The 23,761-nt window shown below is 47.6% G+C and overlaps 1 protein-coding gene across 1 annotated transcript; it reads left to right on the top strand.

The window, feature by feature from the left end:
* The first annotated feature begins 9,634 nt into the window (after positions 1-9,634).
* Positions 9,635-23,627, top strand: LOC121597933. The gene is given in 8 exon segments (XM_041924265.1): positions 9,635-10,482; positions 18,174-18,296; positions 18,374-18,595; positions 18,687-19,172; positions 19,238-20,391; positions 20,394-21,999; positions 22,064-22,201; positions 22,273-23,627. Coding segments are annotated over 8 exon segments (4,992 nt in total). The 5' UTR covers positions 9,635-10,313; the 3' UTR covers positions 23,367-23,627.
* The last annotated feature ends 134 nt before the right edge of the window (positions 23,628-23,761 follow it).

The raw sequence follows: 23,761 nt of genomic DNA on the forward strand, positions 1-23,761 counted from the left end.
CCCACGCCCTCTTGCAAGGGGAAAGATCTCTAATCGATTCTATCAATCGCATTCGTACGGGAGCTCTCTTCAGCAGAGAGAGAGAGAGACGAAAAAAAAGGTTGATCTAGAAAAAGATCCGTTTTCTTACGCTACAAATCTTTCCACCTCGTCATCGTCACGATGTTTGAAGAACGCAAAGCAAGGGCTTCCCCCTTCCTGCGGCCCCCTTAAAACCCTAAAACATGCTAATCAAACACAAACACGCCCGCCGGTGCGGAAAGTGTGGTAATTAATCCCAAATCTTAAACCTTCGCCCCCCCGGCACCGGTGCAACGTAACCGTAAGGCACCGTTTTCTTGAAGTTCGAGCTTTTGCTGGCTTCTAGAGCCGTTGCTTGGGGGCAGTTTGGGGTCATCTTCCTACGCCTTCCATGTATGGCTAGAACTGCACCCTGTACGGGGGAAGGGAAAGTTCATACAAATGAACAAATTATGCTAACGATTCCCGCGGCTCAGGGTGGAGCTTCTTGATTAACGGAAACGGTCGGAACCCCTTCCCATAAAATCACGCGGACCTCCCAGGGGTTTGAAAAAAGTTCCGCAGGGCACGACGCTTTAGGACGCTTTGCAAGTGACAGATAAAATGGGGATTTGGTGTTTTGACATGCATGTTGGTTAGCCTTAAGGCAGAATGAATTATTGCACCATTCTTTGTTGTGTGACGACTTAGAGAGACGTGTCACTCGGAAGATGAACGCCGCGCATGGGAGAGATGCAAAAGCCGTTAGCAAAATTAAAATGTGAAGTCAGAAAATCCCGTGACCCGGCTGACCGGTGGGCCCGATCCTTTCTGGGAGGCTGCAGTAGCTCTACAACAGCTCTTTTATTCGGAAACTCTCCGTCCACTGTTCCCTCGCTCTGGTGGGAATCTGGTCGCAACAAACAGCTCCCGAATGAAATGCTGCTGCGAAAAGCGCACTCATTAGCGCCGTTGTTGAAACAGAACATTGCTTTGGATACCCGCAAGATGCCCCAAGACGCGGAAACACTGGGCCAGGTTCGTCGCTTGCCTCCCTTAGCGACTTCAAACAGTAAAGGTCAGTACACACGGAGCACAATCGCGCAGCGCAAAAGCAATTTGCGTTAAATGGCCGCACAAGATAACTGTTTTTTCGCCAACAGTGGCTTTGGGAGGGAAGGAGGGAGGGAGTCAGCGAGTTGACCCCACATCCCGAAGGGGCCTGCCCATGCATGTAACTATTCTTTGCTGTATTTCTTTATGATTTGTTTGTGGTCCGATCGTTCGAGGCAAAAGTAACATAGGGAGAGTAAGAGAGAGAGAGAACAACGCTTTCACCGGTTGAAGGGTGCTTCGGGTTGGGGTGGTGGGTTTCGTTATTATGCAGATGGGAGATCTCCAGCCCCTGGCTGCTGCACTGTACAGCATCTTTTTGGTGAAAGGGAGCTAGCGGGAAATGGTAAGAATTTTTACACTTTCTTTTGTACACAAAGTACTATGCCCCCTCATAGAATATGTTTGTTTGTTTGTTTATCTACTCTTTTGTTTCTTTACCCCCATGTCAAGGAACCCTTGCTGGCTGGGTCAGAAGCTTCCGCAATGTGAAGCATTATAATTGAAGTGCAAATATTGGATGGAGGGTTTACGTCTCTTAAAGTGCTTGAATAGCTTTAATGGCGGCGCTTAATGACACTTCAGAGTGTGTGTGTGTGTATGGGGGGGCGCCACCTCATGTGAGAGTGCGTTCCTTTTCATTATCATTATTAGCACCGTAATTAGCATGCTGCGCGTTATCTGTGCAGATCGAGGGGACAAACTCACACACACACACACACGCATTACATAAGAATGATCATTGCATGTAATTTGTTCTTTGTAAGGGTGGGTGGTCATTTGTTCTTTTTTGCGTTTCAAAGAAAGTCATTCCAACCCTTCGTAATTATGAGGAAAAGTACAGTTGAAGATCATTTGAGATCTTCCCCTGTAGGAATTAGTCCAGTTTGGAGGGCTCAGTAGATCTGGAAGATGATCGAGGGGTCACTGACTTGGTATATGAACATTTGTGATTAAAAAAGGCTGCGTAAATTGCTTTCTGTTTAGGTACAAAAACTCAGTCAGTCAAAAGCATCAAGAATAAACATCAAAACTCGCACGCCTAAATTGCTGCATTACGTAGAACAATAGTCATTCAATAAGGTGTCCGTATTCGCTAGTGTAATTTCGATTTTCACTAGAGCATCTGGCGGCGGCTGGTAGAAGCTTTTTTTGGTCATCAAGGAAATGGTCGTGTCGTATCTCATATTTATGTAGTTTTTTCACCTTTTTTGATGCTGAAATACTTGCACAACATATTTACTTATCAATTGCAAATCTTTTTCAGTCCAGTTTAAATAAAAAAAAAAAACATAAAACAATAACATATTTTCTGAAGCGGCTCCAAATTGTTTGGCAAAATGCTTTGGTGCAGTCGCCGTCAGATGCGCTAGTGAAAATTGAAATTACACTAGCGAAAATTAAAATTACACTAGCGAGTACGGACAATGTGTCCCGGCCTTCAGGACATTATTTTTGAACGAATCTAAGAAAAGTTACTGCGTAAAAAGCCATTTGGAAGAGAACAAAATACGATTGTATTCTAAGACATTTTTTGCAATGTTCTTAATACGTTGGGGTTACTTCAAGAAGAGGGTGAACAATCACAAACGGCAAAAAAAAACAACTTTCCTTCCAAACACAATCTACTTCAAGGGTGAGTTAATTGAAGTTGAATTGAAAAGAAAGCTGCCCTTCCAAACGGTACAATATCACCACGAAGACCCGTAGATAAAAAAGAGTCAGTTGGAAGGGATCTTAAAGAAATTACAGTTCTATGTGTGTGTGTTTGTGACTCCGTTTTGTTTAGTGAAGAAAGTTCTCGGAACTGTAATCGGATCGCCTGCACTACCACTTGGCAGTGCAGTGGGAGACGTTTAAATTTATGATGTGTGGTAATGTTTTACCGTACGGGCGAGATAAACAAACAAAAAACCATTAAAACCGAAGCGTACATGAAGCCGCCGCGCGCGAGGGGCGAGTCCTCTTGCAACCATTACCCGTTAAGTGGTTAAGCATTGAGGGTCACTTTATGGGTGTGTACCCTTGACAGACAGATCAGACTGGCCCGTTGGTGATGATGTAACTGAATCCCAGCACTCCTGAAAAACCGCTACAGGAAGCCAAACACGTGCCAAACATGCAACGCATGCGCAGCGGATTGCAACGTTTCGCACACCACCACCACCACCATCGCCACGCCGACGTGAATGACAAAAGAATGTCTAATCCCATCTTTATCCCATAATATGGTCAGCGGGTTAATGACCCACCACAATCTGCACTCGCACGAGGGGCGGTCTTGACATTTAACGGCAAGGGTGTATTGCGTGCTGGAAGTGCAAATTTGATATGATGCAACTAGCCGGGCCGGGTTCGTCGCCTGTGCTGGAAGTCGTTTGATTTTGCTGCATTGAAGTCACCGGGTCCATTTATGGTCGTTGCTAACCGTATGGGGAGGGTGATATCTCGCGACGATGGAGACGCGATCGGGATCAATCAAAGCAGGCTCGCAGGTAAGACTTCATGGTCGTATATGGAGCGACACTTGAAAGTAGGTTATGTGTGTGTGTGTGTATTTTTTATTATACAATCACAGAAAGTGAGGCAATTGTTGGATGCAACTTGATAGTGTCTAGGATGAAACACAAGAAGAAAAAAACTCTCAGTCTACAAAACAAAACAAACGTAGATGAATTTGTTTAGTGTTAGAAAGGTAGACCAAAGCGCCTTCCCCATTTCCACTTGCCCGTAATTCCGGAGGTGGCAAACCCCGTCTAAACAGATGCGCAATGAATTATGCTCAATTAATGGAGGCACCTTCTTTCGGCCGATGCTTGATTTCGAGGTTTCAAAAACCTCACCCGGAATGGTGTTAAATTTATGCCAAGGTGGAAGATGCGAAGATGCGAACGCATACAATGGCGGATAATTGCTCGGGACATTTATTACACTTTCCCCAAGGCGTCATTTTTTGGTTTTGGTGTTTCCCGAAAGCCACCCTCGAAGCACGCCAGTCCCTCCACAACAACAATCTATTAAAAATGGTTTGAGCCACAGCTTCCTCGGACGTCACCTGACAGATGCCGAATTTTGATGCCGAGGTCTAGGAAGGGGGCGTGAGAATCTGGGGCTCGCGCGTATCTTACTCCTGAGGCCAAAACAATAAACATCGCAAATCTGATGTTAATGTTCGCGGGTCGGGCCAGAGCGTTGGTGGGCATTATTGCTCGCCGGTGGTGCTATTGATGGGTGGTGCGTTGCTGTCCAGTGTCTAACGACTTTCGGGGCTGGAATAGAAAGGCACCCGAAGCACTAGATAGAGCACACTGTGTGTTTAGGTTTTTTCCTCTCCTTTCTTTCTTGTCTTGGAGTTCTATTGACCCAGTTTTGGTTGGGGCTAAGGAACGTTTCAGATAAGCAGATGCAGTGCAGGCAGGAAACTTAAACACCAACACACACATTCATTCGATCCGTGCGGAATTGTGGCCGCACTGGTGTCAAGGAACGTGAATGCCGGCCATTCCGAATGGGCCATTCCGAGCGGTACAAAATTATGAAACAACAAATCATCATTTATCAGCCCGAAACCATGGACTCACGTGAAGCGGGTGGTAAGAGGCAAAGTTACGATTTCAAAGTCAAGATCAGGGTGCACGCTCGGGCCGGCCGGCGCTTGAGCGATCGAGCGAGCGTGCACACCCGTGGGCTGCACAAAGGGGAAAACCGTTTTCACACCCTTTAAAGGCCCCAAAAGGAAGGTGGAAGGACCGGATCAAGTGAAGCCGCCGGCCCAGAAGCGCTGTTGGTAATCGTTTCGGAGGGGGGGGGGAAGGTTGGAGCGGGAGGAAAAAAGAGATTGTGGCCGATTCCGATGTGCCCGGGTGAAGGGGTTATTCTCACAATTACGGGGCCATTTTTCTCTGACCGGTCGATAGCCGTAGCAAAGCGCACAATAAAGTGTGTTGAAAGTTTAAATAATTGTTATATCTCTGGGCGGAACGAGAAGCTGAAACTGTTTACCCTGTTTGTGGAAGCCGCAAAGGGGAAGGTTACGGGAGGGGTGGTTGGGACAGCTAGTTGGTTTTGCAAAATGTGAAATCTGCACACACACACACACACACACGATGGGGTCGATTTTGGACGGCGGAAATGGACGCCTAAATCGGGTGGAGACCATTCGCAAAACGTTTCAGCCACAGCTAAGCAACACGCACAAAACGAATCTCCGCTTCTGTCTCGGACTGGAGTGTAGCTGGCGTAGAGTGCATAGAACGAAAACGAAGCTGCTAGCCGGGCCGAAAGTAGCACAACCACTTCGGGAAAATAGCATAACCCGTACGCCCGGTACGGGATGGGTTACGAATGTAGACAGCCGGCATTGGGCCGCACTGCTTCCCCTGATGTGGGTTTAATGCTACTAACGTGCTCGCCTGGTGCTCGCTTACTATTGCGTTCGTCGCTTACGTTTGCGTTGAAGTCGCTGCTCGAGTGTAGGGGTGTCAAACACGGCGTGTGTGAGGATTGCAGATTTTTGCTCACAGGAAAGGGGTTTGAACTACTTGGAAGGTCTAAGACTTGTAGATTTTTTAATGCAAATAGTGATTTGCTTTATGATTCTTTTGTTACTACTAAACTAGAGATATCGATCATCGTTGATCGCTCGATAATTAATCGATTATCTGAAGGTTGGGCTGAGATTTGATTCATGATGCGACTCTATGATCTTTTATGCTTGATAAAATTTGCTGATAGGCATTATGCTTGCTATGTCGAGTACATTCTGGGGTTTAAAAGCCTTATTTGATAGCTTTGTCTAAAAATAATTCATTTCTAGGGGATTCTAAGTGCTTAATTGTCTTTTGAAAAATTTATTCATGCATCTATGACATCAATTTTCATTAAATTAAACTAATTCTAAACGATTTGTAAAGTATTTAAAACAATTTCACAGCTTACTTTATGTCTGTACTCGTCGACTTGTGTTTGACAACCCTGCCCAAAGCGTGTTCCTCGCGCGTGCACGCGTGCGTACAATATATAATGCTACAAAATTTGTACCCCTTTTTTCCTTCCGAGTTTCAGGAGTAATGCTAGCAGTAACCACCACTCCGGCCAGTGGCCGGAATAACGGGTTCGCTGCTGTGCGGACGGGACGGCTGGAACGCTTATTACGCTTTTGGGCCTGTGGTACGATATCGGCATCTTCGAGCCCGTCCGTGGACTGAAGAAGAAGAAATGGATACGCTGACGGAGACATATAATAATGGAAACAAAAACAAAACGAAAAAAAAAAACGTTCGGACAAAATCGGTATGTGCCTACGCGCGTGCGACAATGTAAAGAAAAAAAAGCTTCAGTGGGAAAGAGCTCGCGGGATAGAGAGGGGCAACAAAACCGGGGCCGTGGTGTCCGTGACAAATCAACCCACGAAATTGAGTCCCCATCGAGAGTTTCACTTGCTTTCCTTCGGGAACGCTTGTTTTCATTTCGTTCTATCTGGTACTACCTTGATGGTGATCGCCTCAGCCAGGGCAGGTGAAGTCAGACTAAATGACGACCATTTGCTGTTTGTTGTGTTTTAGTTCCAACAGGTCAGCGCACGTGTGTGTTGGAGGAAAGGAAAGTGGTACAGTTTCACTGAAGATTTGCCTACGCAAGCACTTAGCCTTAGCGAGTTGACTACGCAATGACGGTTGACAAATTGCTGATGTCAATTGACGATAAGTGCGATCGTGATTGCTTGGGAAAATTGATATGATGCGGCTAGAGAGATACAATTGTCTTATTTGCGTCGTGTCGTTGAACTCCAATGAGAATAGAGGAGCGTTTCGTGGGGGGAGAGTTTCTTATCCACAAAACGCAAACGCCGTTCGTTCTAGCTCTGCTGCAGGCCACGGTTGAGCATCCGCAAACCGCAAGGTGTGATAGCCTTTTCACAACAAACACGCAACAAAACACAGGCCCGTTCGCCGTTTTTGTTTAGCATCTAAATCAAGTGCTTCATAAGTCATTAGCACGCCAATTGTTGAACTCTCCCAGCATCTTTCTCCAGAACGGAGTGTATTTTTCTTTTCTTGTTTTCGGAGGAACATTAATCTACTGCCCTGTCACAGCGAAATGTGTCTCGCCCCGTGTCTTCCAACGTGGGATCACACGAACTCGGGAACAATCATCCGAAAATCCCATCATGCGTGACCGGTTCGGTTCGGTTTGGGGAGGTGCAAAATCAGGCGCATCCGTGCGCGAACACGATTACTCCGCAGTGGATTAGGTGACTTCCCGCGGGTGCTGGTGCGCGCGCGCGCGTTGGATGGTGCAAACACAGCACGCTAACGCAACACGAGATGGCGTATATACCACAACCAACCCAAGAATTGTGCGCACATCGCGCCCAAGGTACTGGTGTACTGTGGGAGCTGAGAATGAACATATCTCGTTCCCTGCTGTTCATTCCCGATGGCTTCCCGTGTCTTCAGCAAGGGTGGCGTCTGCTCTTTTTTTTCCCCAAACACTCTCCTGAGAACGCAACACCGCGCCGGTCGACGTCCTCAGAGAACGCTGGGCTGTGCGCCTTCTTTTCGCCTTCTATTAGCACCAGACAGAACTATGACAAACATCTGCTAATTAGGTACGGGATTTATTTTATTCCACGCTTTGCGTCCCCATGCAAACGGCGCAGGGCAGCTGGGCAGGGCAGTGGAGTCAGCCGGGGCTCAGGTTTCATAATTCCTGATGATCACAGTAACATGTTAATTTAAGTAGACACGATCGTGTTTTAACGTACCTGGTCGGGGCCGTGGTTGGGATGCTGGTTTGCGGGATCTTCAGGGTGATTGCGTGTCGGGAGCAGGTTTTTTTGCAGGTATTCTGTGGGATTTTTGCATCTGAATGCATTCTTGGGATTGGCTGTTTGCTGTTTTCTGGCCGATCTTTGCAGATAAAATGTGTAAAAGAGAGAGATACTTGGAAGACCATTGCAAGATGTTCTGAAAATAAATGACTTTATCAGTTTCATGTAATACAAGTTGATGTCTGGAGAAAGTACCAGATGTTGATAAGAGGCCAATAGAAGGTCAAAAAGGGTTCAAGCTCTAGGTTCCAGAAAACTTTTGCCGAATTCTTACAAAACTCGTGAAGGATGGATCTTATGTGCAATAGTTGTTTCAAGGAGCACTGGAAGTTCTAAAAATATTTTTTTTTTGTTTTATATAAGTAATATAATTCTAGGTCTAGACCTAAGCAATAAGTTCTTCAAAAAATGCCAAATTGTTATACAAACGAAGAAGAACGATATTCTGAAAGAATGTGAAATAATGATCTTGAGGAAGAATGATCTTATAATGATGAAAGTTGCATATCTCTGAAGAAATGAGAAGAGGAACTCCCATTCCCATTAAAATGTCCAAACAACTCCATCAAGCAGCCTCATTTGCAATCAAACGCAAACCATTGATCTTCTCTAATTAACTTCCTGCATTTCCCGCTCCTCCTTCCCCATAAACATCCCTCATTTCCATTGGCAATTTTCGGCAAAATCCATCCAATTGTCGTGTCTCACGCCTTCAAGAACGCTCAAGAAAATGGAGCAAAACACACCACACCACGCGATCCTGATGATCTGCTCCACTACACTCTTCCGGGATTTTCCCCTGTACACGGTTGCATTGGTGGCGTTTTCCTAAACCCCGGGTCCGGTATCTTATTTCCCGAGCTTCCCCTTCAAAAGGCGAACTCATTTCCATACACGCGTGGATATAGGCGAGATATTATTGTTTTCTTTCGCCGTTTCTTTTTCCGTTTCGGTCTCTAATGATGGTTTGATAGCCTGATTATGTTTGTCTAACGGGTTCGAGCGTCTTCTCTTTCTCTCATCCTCTCGCCCTTAGTTCATTTTAGGGCTGACCTTACCCTTTTGCGTGTGCGGGGTTTAGGTTCTTGAAAGAGGAGGGCCCATTGAAGCGCGTTCTTGCCTGTAAAGAGATCGGAAGCTTGTGGCATCTTTCTCCCCAAAATGGGGGAGATCTTGCAGGCCTGTTGTACGTACAGTCACCGAGCTAATGTGAGTACGTACTCCACTGAGCATATTGGAGTCATTTGAAGTCTTAAAGTCTTATGTGGTTTGGTTTTTTGTTTTTATTGTTCGGACAACACATATTGTTGACTTTCGTTTTGTGGTGCTTGTGTGTGGACCAAACCGGGCATAGCTCGTACTCTTCCCTCTACAGGTCCAGAAAGTGGGAGAGAAACAGAGAGAGAGAGAGAGAGGCTCGTGAGCGCTTGCGCGCGCGAAATGCTTCGCTTTCGGTGGATTCTTACATTCTTGCGCATACACACGCATCATCCGCTTTACGCTTCGCATCTCTTTCGCTTGGCGTTGGCTTGCATTAGGTCCACCCGTCCACCCGTTAAACCCCCCCCCCCCCCCGCACATTTGCCCGGGCTGGTTGGAAGCATGGCACTTTTTCCCCATCACTGGAGAAAATCCGTTTTCTTCTCCGACCGGATCGCAAGCGGCTCGCGATCATTCGTCGTTGAACCAGCGAACCGAACGGACCGTGGACGCTCCGACTCCGGAACCTCGGTGTGTGTTTGTCGCGCGCAGCAAGTGTACCTGTGTGGTGAGGTCGTGTAGTGCGTGTGATTTTGTGTTTTTTCCATAAATTTGTGAGCGGAACAACATATTAACAAAATAATAGTACAAAATTCGACAATTAAGCTAAAACCACGTGTGTGTGCGGTGTGTGCGGAAAGAGCGCGCACGCCTCTGTTACGTTCTTCTTCCAATATTGCTTGGCCCGAAATAAAGTGTATCAAAATGATTGATGATGATGAAGTGTGCTATCGACCGCAGTTCGCTAATGTGTTTTGCCCCCTTTGGAGCCACTCTTCCGGTCGCGATTGATTCCAGTTCGACGGTCGACCGCGTGCGTTAAAAGATATTCCCCCCTGGGGTGGCTTGTGTTTCGCTAAGAGCGTCTTTCAAGCATCAGAAGCAACGAAATACTGCGAAGGAGCTTTCAGTGTGCGTTTAGAAAGGCAAAAAAAGCCAAAGGAAAGCATTTCTGGCAAACAAAACGATCTGTTGCTCGTGTATCCTCCGGTTCTTTGGGTGCATCAGTGTTGCGTGGTGTTGGTAAAGTGTTAACGTGCTAAAAAGTGCGCAAAACCGTTCTGGCCAAAACGAGTTCTGCACCAGTTTTTTTCTTCTCTCAGCCACGATGACCCTCCAAAATACCAAAAGTCACTTGGTGACCGCACGGAAGGGTTCGTCGCCTTCGATAAGGCGCCTGCCAGCGCATCTCGGTCTCCTGTCCGCGCTGGCGATGCTGGTGATGCTGCTCGGGTTGCAATTCCCGTTCGCCGATGGATATCGCATGCAGCGAACCCGTAAGTGCTTTTGCCGGCGCAGGAAAGGGGGGGGGGAGATTTTTATTCTTTAAATTTTAATGGAGGAAAAGCTTTTATGGGATGTTTTCTTTTTGATCTTTCTCTCTGTCTCTCTCTCTTGCTTGCAAAGAGTCCATTTTTACGTGTGGCAGTGTGAAATTGGCATTTTAATGTGCGTATGTGTGTTTGTGTGTGGCGTAAAAAGTTTAGATAAGAAGAGTGCGATAAGTGCAAAAGGGTTTAATGGGACGGATTGGATGAGGGAAAAAAAGAAACCGCCTTTGGAAGAATTTTAGCTTTTTTTCCAAAGTGTTTCTTTTTATTGCACGCGAAATTTTACACTCAAGCAGCAGATTTATGTTGCATTTCAATGATGTTACATTCTTTCAATTCGCTGCAGATATGTTTTGTGTGAATTTTAGCCAACAGGAGTTTGTGCAAATAAATTAAAATTGCAATATATTTTATTAAAAAGGACTGTTTTGCCAAAATAACATAAAATTGCCATTTCTTCATTTTTAAAAGCTTTTTGAATTAAATTTCTTAAATTCTGAGAAATTGTTTGTTAATTTATGAGTTTTTGTTGGTCATTCGTTGGTCAAACACCTCAAATTTGCTACCTTTTTATCATACCGACGATCACTCATCGCATCATATGATCGTTTGCATAATACCATGCTTCCTTCCGGTCAACTTCTAGAGCACCGTGCTTCGTCATGGTAAGCTTCCTTTCTAAATCGACCCCCAAAAAAATGGCACAAAAAAGACACAAAAATCCACTTCATCCAGCTCATTATACTTGCAGAGTGGCACAAGCTAACATGCACTTGAAACATCTTCCACAACCATGTTCTTTCTGCCAGCTGTGTGGTGCGTCGCTGATCTTCTATTTGGGAGTGCCAAGTAAATGGAACTTTGACGATGGTCAAACAGCGACCGGAAAACGCCAGAGCTAAAAGCAACATCTAGTGATGAAAAATGGTTCCTGGAGCTTCCTGGAGCGTATCTATCGCCAGAGATGAAGTTTGGTCTAGAGAGCGTCCCCGTGCGAGGTTCATAGACCCCCCTTCCCCACGGAGGTGGGTGGATAATTATAAAAGGGGTTTGAACAGGGCCTACTCCCTATGTGTACAAATTAGTACCTTCTTTATGAGGTTCTGCCGCAGGTCGACCACTCTTTAGCTACTGCGCCGGGGGCTTCACGCAAGCGCAAGAAGAAGGCGGCTTGTCAGATTTCGAGCATCTTGACAGCAGCTGGTAGGCTGTTTATTTGTGTGTGCGAGGGGCCTTCAAGCGTACAACGGCCACAAATTGAAATCCACACATTCAAGGGGAAGAGCAAGAGCAACAATACAAAAACACTAAACAACAATCCAGCAAGCCCTAAAGTGTTGTTCAGTTTCACTTTTCCATTTTCCGTTTGTAACCTGCCCGACAACGATTATTTGTGCTATTATCTATTCGCGTGCGAGCGAGTGTTTTTCTCTTTCGTGCAGATGAAGCTGGTGGCTGGTGTGGCAATGCACAGAACACCCGCAGAAGAGTTCGCAGGAGAGGCATTTACCTTTGCTTTGCTAGAGCTCTTGAGTGTAGAGATAGCACACACACAATTAGGTAGCCGGGTTTGGGTACCGTTTCGCTACGTTATCGAACGAGCGCTATCGTTCGTTTGGCAAACGTTCACCTCGCCGGTGCGGGTCGCGAAGATGATAATTGAATGGCCAAACCGTGGTCGAAGATGTGTGGGGTTTGTTTTAGAAGGCAGGGCATGACAACCATTTGAAAACGGTTTGCAGTTCAAAAAATGGGGAGCTGTGTTAACATTGTAGCTAAATAAAGGCTAGAATTATCATATTTTTGGAGACACTTGACAAAAGATTGTAATTTTTAAGATGTTTTAATAACATTGACACATCTGGGCAGGGTAAAATCAAGCCTATAGTATCATGAAAGCGTTAAGTAAGCTGTAAAACTGGCAAGTGAACTTCATGTCTAAGACTCAATGCCCAGGTTGCACATCCCTGGTGGAAACAAACTGTTCTTGCATGGCTTCGTCCATGGATGTTGGATAAGGCTGGGTGTATTAATTAAGGCGTGGCATCATTGTAATGATGTGTGGCTACTGGCTACATCGTGTGAGACAATTAAAGCCCGAAAAGCGGGAGCTTAAGCGGGTGGATGGTGGAAGCAGCACTGGAATTAATTCCCAAGAGCGTCCAAGCCTTGGTAACCAGCGAAGTGTGTTACGCCAGCGCTCACCACACACACACACACACACACACACACACACACACACACACGGATTAGCTTTTATTTTAGCAACAATATTTTCCCCCCAACAAACGTGTTTTCCCGTTAGAACTATGTTAACAAGCTCGGAATGGGCTCCTCTCGGTGGAGAAAAGGAAAGAAAATGTACACATTATAGGCCCAGGTGGGTCGCCAAACACAGGCACATGACACACCAGCTGTGTTTGGCCTCATGCGGGCAAGCACTTTCACACTTCCCGTTGTGTACTGTATGTGTGCCAAAAAAGCTTTGAGTATAATCTAGACCACCACACACCCTATAGGGGCTTTTTTGTGTGGACGATAATGCAAAAAATAACCAGCAAACAAGCGAAAACCCCTTGCATTTCTCACTGTGCAACAGTCTAGCCCAAAAACTAGTTTAAATGAACTGGCCCAATCGAGCTGCTGGTCGTGAAAATGCGACCGCTTGGTGTACAAAATGCGGGAAAAACCTTGACCATTTCCAGCTCAATAACGCTGGATCCATTTCCAGCTCAATTCGGAAACCACCACCTGCGAGGAGAGTCCTCATTTTTGCGCTGCGTGCATGTACTATCGAGCGATGGGAGGCGAGTAACAGGAGAAGTGAAGCAGCGGAGAGGGATCGTGTACAAATTAATTGTATACAAAACTACCCACCCACCCCCATCGAGCGGTGGGGGCAATTGAGCCGATCGTTAAGAATTTAGACAGCAAAACAGAAGAAGCAAACAGAGGGGTTCGTCGCTTGCACTTTGTAGAGGGATCGCGGCCACGGTACACACCGCGCGAGCCACCTAGTGTTGCAGCCAGTTTCCTGGGAAACTGGGTCATGCGGGATGGGTCAGCATTCGGTCAGCGATTCTATGCGCACTCCAAACCCGGCCCCGGAAAGCTGTAAGGCTGCTGTCCTTGTTCCCGAGCGAGCGAGCGGGCAAAAAACAGCACGATCATCACGCAAAACCCGGGTGCTCCTGGCTGGTCCCGGCGGAATGTGCCCGCCGGAGGAGCACACGTTGCGCTTGAGAGGAAAAGTAATTCTTGCTGAGTAGGTAACATTACAAGTACGGGCGGGAGTGCTGATCGTTAATTAAATCTTGCCCTGCCAGCGTAGCACTTGCAGAGCTTGTTACTGAGCAGAGTGGAGTAGCAGTTACCTTCCAGCATGATCAATGCGTTTGCAAGGGAACGAGATGTTTTCTCTACTACTCTCTACTCACCATGAACAAGGTTTTTGTGTACAGTGAAGATGACCCAAATGTTGAAGCCCTGAGATCGGTTTGATTATGCAAAAAGGTTCTTCCAAGCGGCGATCGTTTCTCGAAACGAAAGACTTGAACGATCGATCAAGCGAGAAACAGTTCGGTTTTTTTCCCCATTTTTGTTTGTTTATGGCGCCCTCCTCATTGTGACGTTCTTCATGTCATTATGTAAGTGACGCATAAGACGGATACTGTATGTCAAGACCCTATTGTGCTCGTGCATGCAGCAGGGTTACGAAAAGCGATGCACCTCATCGCCACCCAGAGCCCGGATGACATGATTCGTTCGCTTGTTCGATGATGTTTCACCTCACTTATCTATTTTGTTGCAAACGCCTATCTACACTGCAATCGAAAACAACAGAGAGAGAGCGGGGAAAAAAGGGAAAAAACGGCATGTGTGTTTGACCTGCATTTTTCCCCGAGCGCCCGGGCTGGAGGAGCACAGTGGAAGAAAAGTGGTCCACAAACGCGAGGTCCGGTAGGCACACACCGTACCTACGGAGCGAATGCAAATTAGTTCCCGCGCAAGGTGTATCTGTTGCGCTACGCTTTGCCTTACGCGCCAAGGTGCGCCATAATTTAGCGCATGGTGGTGTGCTGGTGGTACGGAGATAATGGGAATCGGGTGGTGAAAACAGCGAACCCCTCCCACTCGGGTTTGTGGCAGCGACGATGACAGCGACCACCATCATCATCAAGACGGCGACGACGACCACGAGCAGAGGATCCCCCATGGCTGACTGAGTGTGAAATTATCGTGTGCTAAATATTATGATCGAGCGCACACATTCCCGCCCAGTGTCCCCCGGGATCGCTCACCAGCAGGTTGGGTTGGGTTGGGCATGATAGTAGGTTGGAATTTTCACTTTAAACTAGCAGCTCCACCCCAACGTAGCTGGTGACAACGCGGCTGGGATGTTTCCTGCCTTGGGTCTTCTGGAGGAAAGTTATGCGGCTTGAATGTAACAGGCAAACAGGTTCACGGGGTTTAGAGGCATTTCCGATGAGGCCGAAATTTCTTTACAACTCTCCATACCTCCGTTATAGCTGTGCGATGCAGTTCAGTGGGACGATCCACTTGCAAGGCCCTTTACTCGATCGCGTAGTAAAACAGGTAAAGTCCCAATTTGTGTTGAAGCTTCCATAAATCTAAACCCGAACCGGACGCATTTTGGAGAGACGTTAAACAATCGATCGATCGTACATAATATAGGGGTAGGAAAATGATCCCCCTGTCACGATTAGTAGGGCACCGAACTGGGCGTCTTCGTGAGTGTTTTGAAAAATAGGACCTGTGTACCTTGCGAATTGATGTTTTCCAATGAGTTTCTTCCTCCATTTCTCCATCTTCTAACAGCGCTGTAACGTAGAGGAATGTAACGCTTTAAAAGATGAACGGTGCATGGGAAACCACTTTGAGGTCAGTTTCAGCTTCAATCCTCCATCCATAAAGCAGTGGAGATAGGTACACACTGTAAAACGATTAGATTTAATGAAATATTTATGACCTTTATCTTCATCGTAAACGGTGCTATGACTATGACGGGCGTGTCGTTTTGTTTTATGAATCAAACATGCGGCGAAATTAAATTCGATAACATTAATATTTATAGCAAATTATGGTGGTGAATTGATTTGACAGCTCGTGTGTACAGTTGGAATAGCTTCATTCGCCTCGGCTCAAATCGTTTCCGTTTTAAAGTCAAACAAACTGATTTAGATAAACGACCGATAAATCGTAGGTCTGCTTTTAATGTCAAAAAAAGAGCTGTCTACATGAGGTCCCGAGGGAGGAGCAAATAAAATCGAGGCCAGAACGAAACTTTCGCCTTCCCTTGTACAAAAGCGTCCGCGGCACAATTATGCACACAGTCTTCGTTTTTTATTTTGTTTGACAAGTGCTGTCGATTTTTAGCTGTGCGGCTATTGTGGTCAGTTTGTAAAGCCCCTGTGCATGCAAAAACGAGCTTCTTTGCTAAGTGTCCGTCAAAGAGCACCTTGATACACCTTCGCTTACCGTCCCCAATGTTCCCTGTGGTGTTCCCATTTCTCTTGGTGACTTTGTATGGGGAAGGAGCCCTCTATTTAGTCGAGCCACTTCCAAGCTTTGGTGGAGAATTGATTTGGTGTGCTGTAGTGTGCCGGTGTTGTGGAGGGCCTCAGCCACTCCTCGGTTTTCGTTTGAAAAGGAAAAAAGGGGCGTCGGCTGGTCCGTGAAGTCACTAAAGTCAGACAAGTGAGCCAAACCCCTGGATGAATGGAATCTTCTAGTAAAAAGAAAAACACAAGATGAAACGAAAGGACAACCCCCACTCCACGAAGGTGTCAAGAATGTACGCGCGAGGCGAGGATTTAGCCAGCAAAAACAAACACAACACTTGCCCCGGGAAGAAAGTGAAGCGCCAGAGAAAGGGAGAAACCGATCGTAGGAGCAGCAGTCACGTCCTCCGTGGGGGTTTGGAAAAGAATCTCTGCACAATTTGTTTTGCGCCGTCCGCCGTTCGGTGTGTGTGTGTGTCTGTGTGTTGGAAGGTTCGAGCCCCGGTGTCCCAAATCTAGGACACCGCACGATGAGTGGGCTGAAATTAGTCGGCCGACGGTCGGGTTGGGTTTGTCAGTCGGTCGCGTTGAGTAAATAGCAGGGTTCGCAACGCCCGTCCACCTTTCAGCGGCAATTGAAGATATTTCGCGTTCGCGTCTAATCATCTCCGCTGTGATTGCGCACGAGATTCTCGTGCCCAATTAGAGCCTCGCACACTTGAACTCCCGTGTGAGAACTTCGCCCGGTTTGCTCAGCAGTGGGTCGATGAACCGGTCCCCGGTGGACCCGGCGTGTGACGTAAACCGGAGCTCCGACCGGAGAGGCCTTGATCATGGACTACTTTCGCGGCTAGGGCCACGGTTCGTGGTGCGCAGTTTTGACCCTCATTTTCCATTCCCTGGTGCGCGCTCTCGCTCGTACCGAACAGGTCAATGGATTGTGTTGTATTGTGAGGCGATTCGATTCGCAGGTTTGTTCCGCTCAACATATACACACACACACGCTTTGTTGATTTTCGATCGATTCTTTTGCAGTGAGCGCGGTTTTTGGGAAAGTGGCGGCAAGCGAGTGTTTGTAAAAAGGTTTGATTATCTCTCGCACTTTGCGGCACGTTTGGGAGATTAAGCCGAAAAAAAGCCCCAACATTAAGGGAAGTTTATCTCGACAAAAACACAAGAAAGCAAAAGATGGGAGGAAAACGATCAATAAACGATATGTTATTGAGGTTTTTTCTTCTTTCAATCATTAGCGCAGACGATCAAATTCACGATCGTGCCGAGTGATTTCATTTTTCTTCACCTTTATTTTCCTGATCATTATGCAGCTTAGGGTGCTTTTTTTTATTTTTTTTGTTCGATTTCTCATGTCAACATGCATTTAATGTGAATTCCAGAAGGGTTTAGAAATCGGAAATTTCGGAATATTAATTTTGCTATGCGAAGGCAGGAAGCAAAAAAAAGCTGTTTCGGAATGCACACCGAGTGAAAGAATGAACAAGAAGCTGCTGATATAATGGCGAAAAAATGTATATATGATCGCGGTGGCGGGACGCCGAAAAATGTGTCACCGGGTGTCTGATGATCTCAGCAGGGGTAGATCGCGTGTCTTTCATTAATGACGTCGCTTTTTTTTCTTTTTTGTCACATTCGGTGTTTTCTGTTGCCTTCCCGCCTAATGTCCCAGCAGAGCGTGTCAATAACCGGGGGCGTGTGTTTGTGTGTCTGTAAATCTAGCGGATTTTGGTGTTATTGTTTGCTATCTTTTTGCCTCAAAAGATCGGTCGCTTCGAACAGAATGGTTTAACATATTTATGATGCCGGTCCGGTGTCACCTAATGATGGTGCAAAAGTGGCAAAAAAGTAGCTGCGCGCTTCACACCAATCCTCTCTCTCTCTAACGGGAGTTCATCGTGATAGAGCGACGGTGGAGTTCATTATTCTTTGTGCTGCAGATCCTGTATCGTGATTAAAAAGGGTGGCAGAGGATAGACAACATTTCGTGCATAAATCATCCCAAATTGATTCGGCGCGATACTGCCGGAGCACAGTAAATAATGTAAATCACACGAATCATCTTACTGTTTTTCGTTGTTGTTTCCATCCTGTTCCATCCAGAATCCAGTTGCTACTACAATGGGACCCACTTTATGGAGGGTTCGATCGTGCCGACCAAGGAACCCTGCCTGATGTGCAAATGTACGGAGAAGACGCTGATCTGCGCGCTGAAGGTTTGTCCAGGTGCGTATTGCATACCCGCTAGGCGCAAAAGCGCAATGTTAACACGTTCTGCTCGCTTGCTTCGCACCACAACACAGAACAACCGATTCCACCGCCGAGGGGATGCATTTTGGTGCATAAGGCCGGTTCCTGTTGCCCGTACCTGCAGTGCTCGAAGCTGAATCTGGCCGTCAAGAACAATGGCGATAGGAAGAAGCTCCACTTTCTGGACTACTACGAAAAGGCGGCCCAGGAGCGGTTTGAAAACCCGAACGCGTATCTACGCCGCTCCGATGACGACGAGGTGGAAGATAATGGAGGTTCGTCGTTTGATGCCAGTCCGGTTTGCTGGAACGTTTGCTCAGTTTGCTTATCTTCTTTTCTCGATCGGTTGTTTCATTTTCATTGCAGCTTGTATCGTTAACGGCACGGTGTACAAATCGGGCTCGGCCATGGTTAGCTCCACGCTCTGCTCGTACTGCTACTGCATCAACGGGCGGCAGCAGTGCGTGAAGCCGAAGTGTGCCCTGCCGAGCCAAAAGTGTGCCCCGGTGTTTGTGGACTCGGCCTGCTGCCCGATCCGGTACGATTGTAGTGGCAAAACGCCGATCAAAAACGCCGAGCTGGCGACCACGGAGTCGGCCAATCATGTGCGGCGGATTAACAACAAGCACTATCAGCGGATGGCCGAGCGGCGTGGATATCGTAGCAATGGGTGTACCGCTGGTGGACATACCTATCCGGACGGGGAGAAGATGAAGTCGGAAGATCCGTGTGAGGTGTGCTACTGTATCCGGGGGCAGCGCAAGTGTACGCCCAAGAAGTGTGCCCCGACGATTAAGGGTTGTACGCCACGTGTACCGCGTGGGGAGTGCTGTGCGGTGCGCTACGATTGCAGTGAGTAGAAGCTGTTTTTGCCCTTGAAGAATGAATGTTTTATGAGCCATTTTCTTCAATTCCAGAGCACGGAGAGCAGAAACCCTTCGGTCGCAAGATGGAAGATGAGGAAGAGTCGTTTGACTTTTTCTCGATCCTCTTCGGACCCGACCCAGATGCACCGAAGGAAGAGACGAAGAATGCTACTGAAGTGATCGAAGCACCAGTCACTGAAACCGCTCCGGTGAGTACCACTTCGGAGAAGAGTTTCCTCGACCTGCTGCGTGCCGGGCTTGACTTTATCGATGATGCCGGCGAAGATGAGCTGCTACTAAGTACGGCAGCTCCATCAGAAGCAAACACCTTGCTTACCTCAACCGAACTACCACCCGAGCTGCAAACGGTAAAGGTAGAGATCATTCAAGAACCGCAAGCGATCTACATCGAAAAGCCGGACTTTAATTTCCCGGTGCGGAAGATACCGCCGGTACCGATCATGTTTAAACCGCTGCCGAAGATACCGACCCTGCTGATGAACGAACCACAGTTCCAGAATTTGGAGTCGGACTCTTTGCTGAAGGAAAATCCGACTGAAGTGTCGAACTCTCTGTTGGAAACAACGGTGAAGAATGTTCCGACTGTTGGAAGTGACGAGGAGGAGCAAACGGAAGCAACAGAAGCGATCATTTCGACGACTACCGAGGAGAGGACTACTACTCGCACTACAACTACGACCACAGTGGCACCGAGTACAGAAAAATCTACAGAGCGAACTACGACCACAACGACGCCGAAACCGACTACGACTACTACTACGACAACGATGGCTCCAACTACTACCACGACAACAACTACTACTACTACAACGGCAATGCCGACTACGACTACTACTACTACTACAACGCCTCGTACAACTACTACAAAGCAGACGACTACAGAAGCCCCTACGACGACCACAGAAGCTCCTACGACAACCACGGAACCTCCAACAACTACTACTTTAACCAGTACGACAGTAGTGGCGAAAGCAAAGCCTTTAGAAGATGAAAGTACAATTCTTCCGACAACTACAATAACTCCGACAAAGAAAGCAGAACTGACCACATCTACCACCAACTCTTCTCCTAACACTAAACCTACCGAGAAGATCTCGACTTCTTTGCCTACAAGTACACAAGAAGTTAAGACAACTGCAGAATACATCGAGACCACAACAACACCACCTCCACTACCAAAAAAAAGGAAGTAATGTCTGAAAAACTACTACAAACAACTCCACCACCGGCTGTTAGCCACTCCACTCCAGTCGATGTCGTCATAAAGATCGACCAATTAGTCGACAAACAAACGGTAGAAACCATCCTCAACTCCCTGAATGCAAAGATTGAAAAGGTAACCAAGGTAACGGAGCCGATTGTCACCACAACCATCGCAACCAAGCGACCCAACAACAAGTTTGTTGGATTTGTGCCGGAAAAAATACCCACGACGGTGTTCTCGAGGGTGACCCCGCCGGTGACAACGGAGTCGACCGAATCGACTGTCTTGTTGAATGATCCAACAACATCCGTTACGACGGAGGGTGATATTACTTCCACAATTGAACCGGATGTAACGACTACGCTGCGAGATACAACTACCGATCGACAGTCGGAAGAGATAAGCACCAGCACGCAGCGAATGGAAGAGAGTGAAGAATCGACCACCGTCACTTCAACAGTGCCTTCGGAAACATCGACAATGCAAGAGGAAAGTTCTGCGGAAATGTCCACCGACGTGACAGACACAACGATTGCCAATTCTTACACGGAAACTACACACGAAGAGCCGCGAACAGAGCCGTTTGTAGTTGAGAATAACGATACGGCAACAACGACTGAAACGATCACATCAGTCGCACCGACAAAGCAAGCGCCACCGCCGCCAACACGTCCACCGAACCCATTGAAAGAGAACAATCTCCTCTCGGTACTGCTGAGCGGCCTCTCCAACATATTCGACGCAACGAAGAACGATTCGGGTAAGCAGTCGCAGAAGAATCGTACCGAGTACCGACCCATCACCCCGAAACCGATCCCGATCAGTGGATTCCACAAGGTAAGCAACATACCGTCGATCCTGGAGTCGGACATCGGGATGGATTACGACGAGCCGACGTTGCCACCCAGTCTGCCAAACTTGAAGATCATCCCATTCCTGCCGGCCGATGCGGTGAAAAAGAACGATCCACCGAAGCCGGTCAGCATCGTACCGCCGACGTACACGTACTTCAAGAACCACCCGAACAACTACCCGATCGTGAACGACCCGTACGAGGCACCGCCCAGCGGGTATGGGGTGAGCAATGAGCATGATATCCTACACCCCGGGATGACGTACAAGGCGCCGGGCAAGCCGATGACGGCGGAGTACGAGTACGCGTATGATCCGGCGATCAACTATCCGGCGCTGACGGAGAGCTACGATGTGGATGCAAAGAATGGGTACTACAACACGAAGGTGATCCGCGACAAGTACGATACGGTGGATGACATGGACTACGATTACGATACGGACACGATACACAAGTACGCCGAGCTTCCGGCCAAGCAGGATCTGTTCCAGAACGAGCTGAAGAAGTTTATCCCGACCAAGTACGAGGTACCGCAGGAGGGAACGTACGTGCCGGTGTACGACAAGTATGGGGTGGGCTATCCGGAGAAGAATGTTTATTACACGAACCACAAGGAGCTGGCGTACGGTGCCGGTGCAGAGCTGGACAAGGTACAGGTACAGAGCACGGATAATCCACTGTTCCGGATCGATGGGACGGATATGAGCGGGTTCTCGCCGCCAACGAAAACGGAAGGTAAGCACTCGGCTGATCGGTTGAAGATATGATAGTGTATAACACTTCTTTGTGCTTTCTACAGGTGGATTTGTACCAAAGGAGCCGATAAAGGGTGAGTTTTATTACGAAAGTTACGCGACGACACCGTTCCCGACCGAGCTGACGGACGATCATCATGTGAAGTTACCATACAATGCCACTCCAACTAGTTCCTATGGAGGTAACTTAGTCTAACGACTTCAATTAGAAACTGTTATACACAACAATTCATCAAAATTTCTTCCTTTTCAGTGACTCCATCCAATCCGTTCATTGATGTGATCCGAACGGAGCCGGCACCGCCCCTGATGTCACTGATCGAGGACAAGGAGAAGCTTCTCTCGACACTGCATTCGAAGAATACCTCCCTAGAGGATCTGCTAGGAGATCCAAGCGAGGGAAGCGATGAGTACGAGAAGCAAATCATCTCCATTACGACCGACGCGAACTACCTTTCTTCGATGGCGGAAGAGCACGTGCCAACACAGCGTACGACCTCATCGAAGCCTAACTTTACCGGGTTTGAGTTGAACTTCCCCGTTTCGGTTCATCTCCCCGAGGAGCCCGTGTCGGAAGCAACGAAACCGGCCAGCCCGGCTGAAGCACAGCATAGCGAACCGGAACCGAGTGGAATGTTTAGCTTGGAGAACATGCTCAACTATCTGCTGCGCGAGGAAGATCCTATCAATGAGAATCGGCTGAGGAATGCTAGCAATAGTGAGACAACAGCAGCTGTTAGTGATGGTGTTCCACCGTTCAAAACACTGCCTTCACGACTCACTGCCGTTTACGATCCAACGGTTGGTTTGGAAGCTTCCCTTGGAGATGTGAAACCACCCTCAGATGAGGAACTACACGACGGCACGGTTACTCTCAAAGTGGAGAGTGCCAAAAACGACACAAAAACCCTATACCGACCATCGCTTCTCGATCTACCGTTCCTGAACCCTGGCTTCCACACGAAACCCATCAACCAACCGGACTCGGACCCAGAGACACAGAATGAGCTGGATCGATATGGGTATGGAGGTACTCCCGAGCATCATACCGATCAGTATCAGGTGATTGCTGAAGGTACGCCCAGTGCAAACGCACAATCGTACGTCGTCAACCCGGTGGACATTAACAAGCTGAAGCAGCACCACTCCGAAGGTACGGCGGAGATTACCATGAAGTCGAAGGTGAAGGATACGGTCGGCATACTGAAGCTGGCCGGCTGTAACATCTACGGCCGAATGTACCGGGTGGGACGGATCATTTCCGAGCTTTCTGGTCCGTGCCTGGAGTGCAAGTGTACCGAGGTGGGTGTGCACTGCACGCCCCTAGATTGCCGGAGACGGCGGTAAGCGCAGCCAGCCGACACTACCTAGCAGCTAGATTTAGGGGCGCGTGGCACGGGTAATGCTACATATGTAAGTGTATAGGACTGTACGTGCATGTATGTATGTGTAGTTTCATCGAGTGAACGCGTACCAACGGATGAACGAGGAGCGAGCGAACGGGTGTTACTGTGATTTTCGTGATATTAATCTATAGGTTTAAGCCGCACCGTCTGATACGGTGTCTGGGGCGGAAATGTCTGGGTGTCTTCGAATCGTAGACACGAACCCCTCTTATCACAGTGAAGTGGAGCTGTAGGGTAGGCAGGTTAAGACAATGAATAACATTCAGGTTAGGGTGAGCTTGTAATCCATTTCCTTACTGTCCGGGTACGAATCCGGAAGTCTTACCTTAAGTTTTG

This window comes from Anopheles merus, chromosome 3R, assembly GCF_017562075.2.
Source record: "Anopheles merus strain MAF chromosome 3R, AmerM5.1, whole genome shotgun sequence".
In the NCBI taxonomy this organism is placed as follows: domain Eukaryota; kingdom Metazoa; phylum Arthropoda; class Insecta; order Diptera; family Culicidae; genus Anopheles; species Anopheles merus.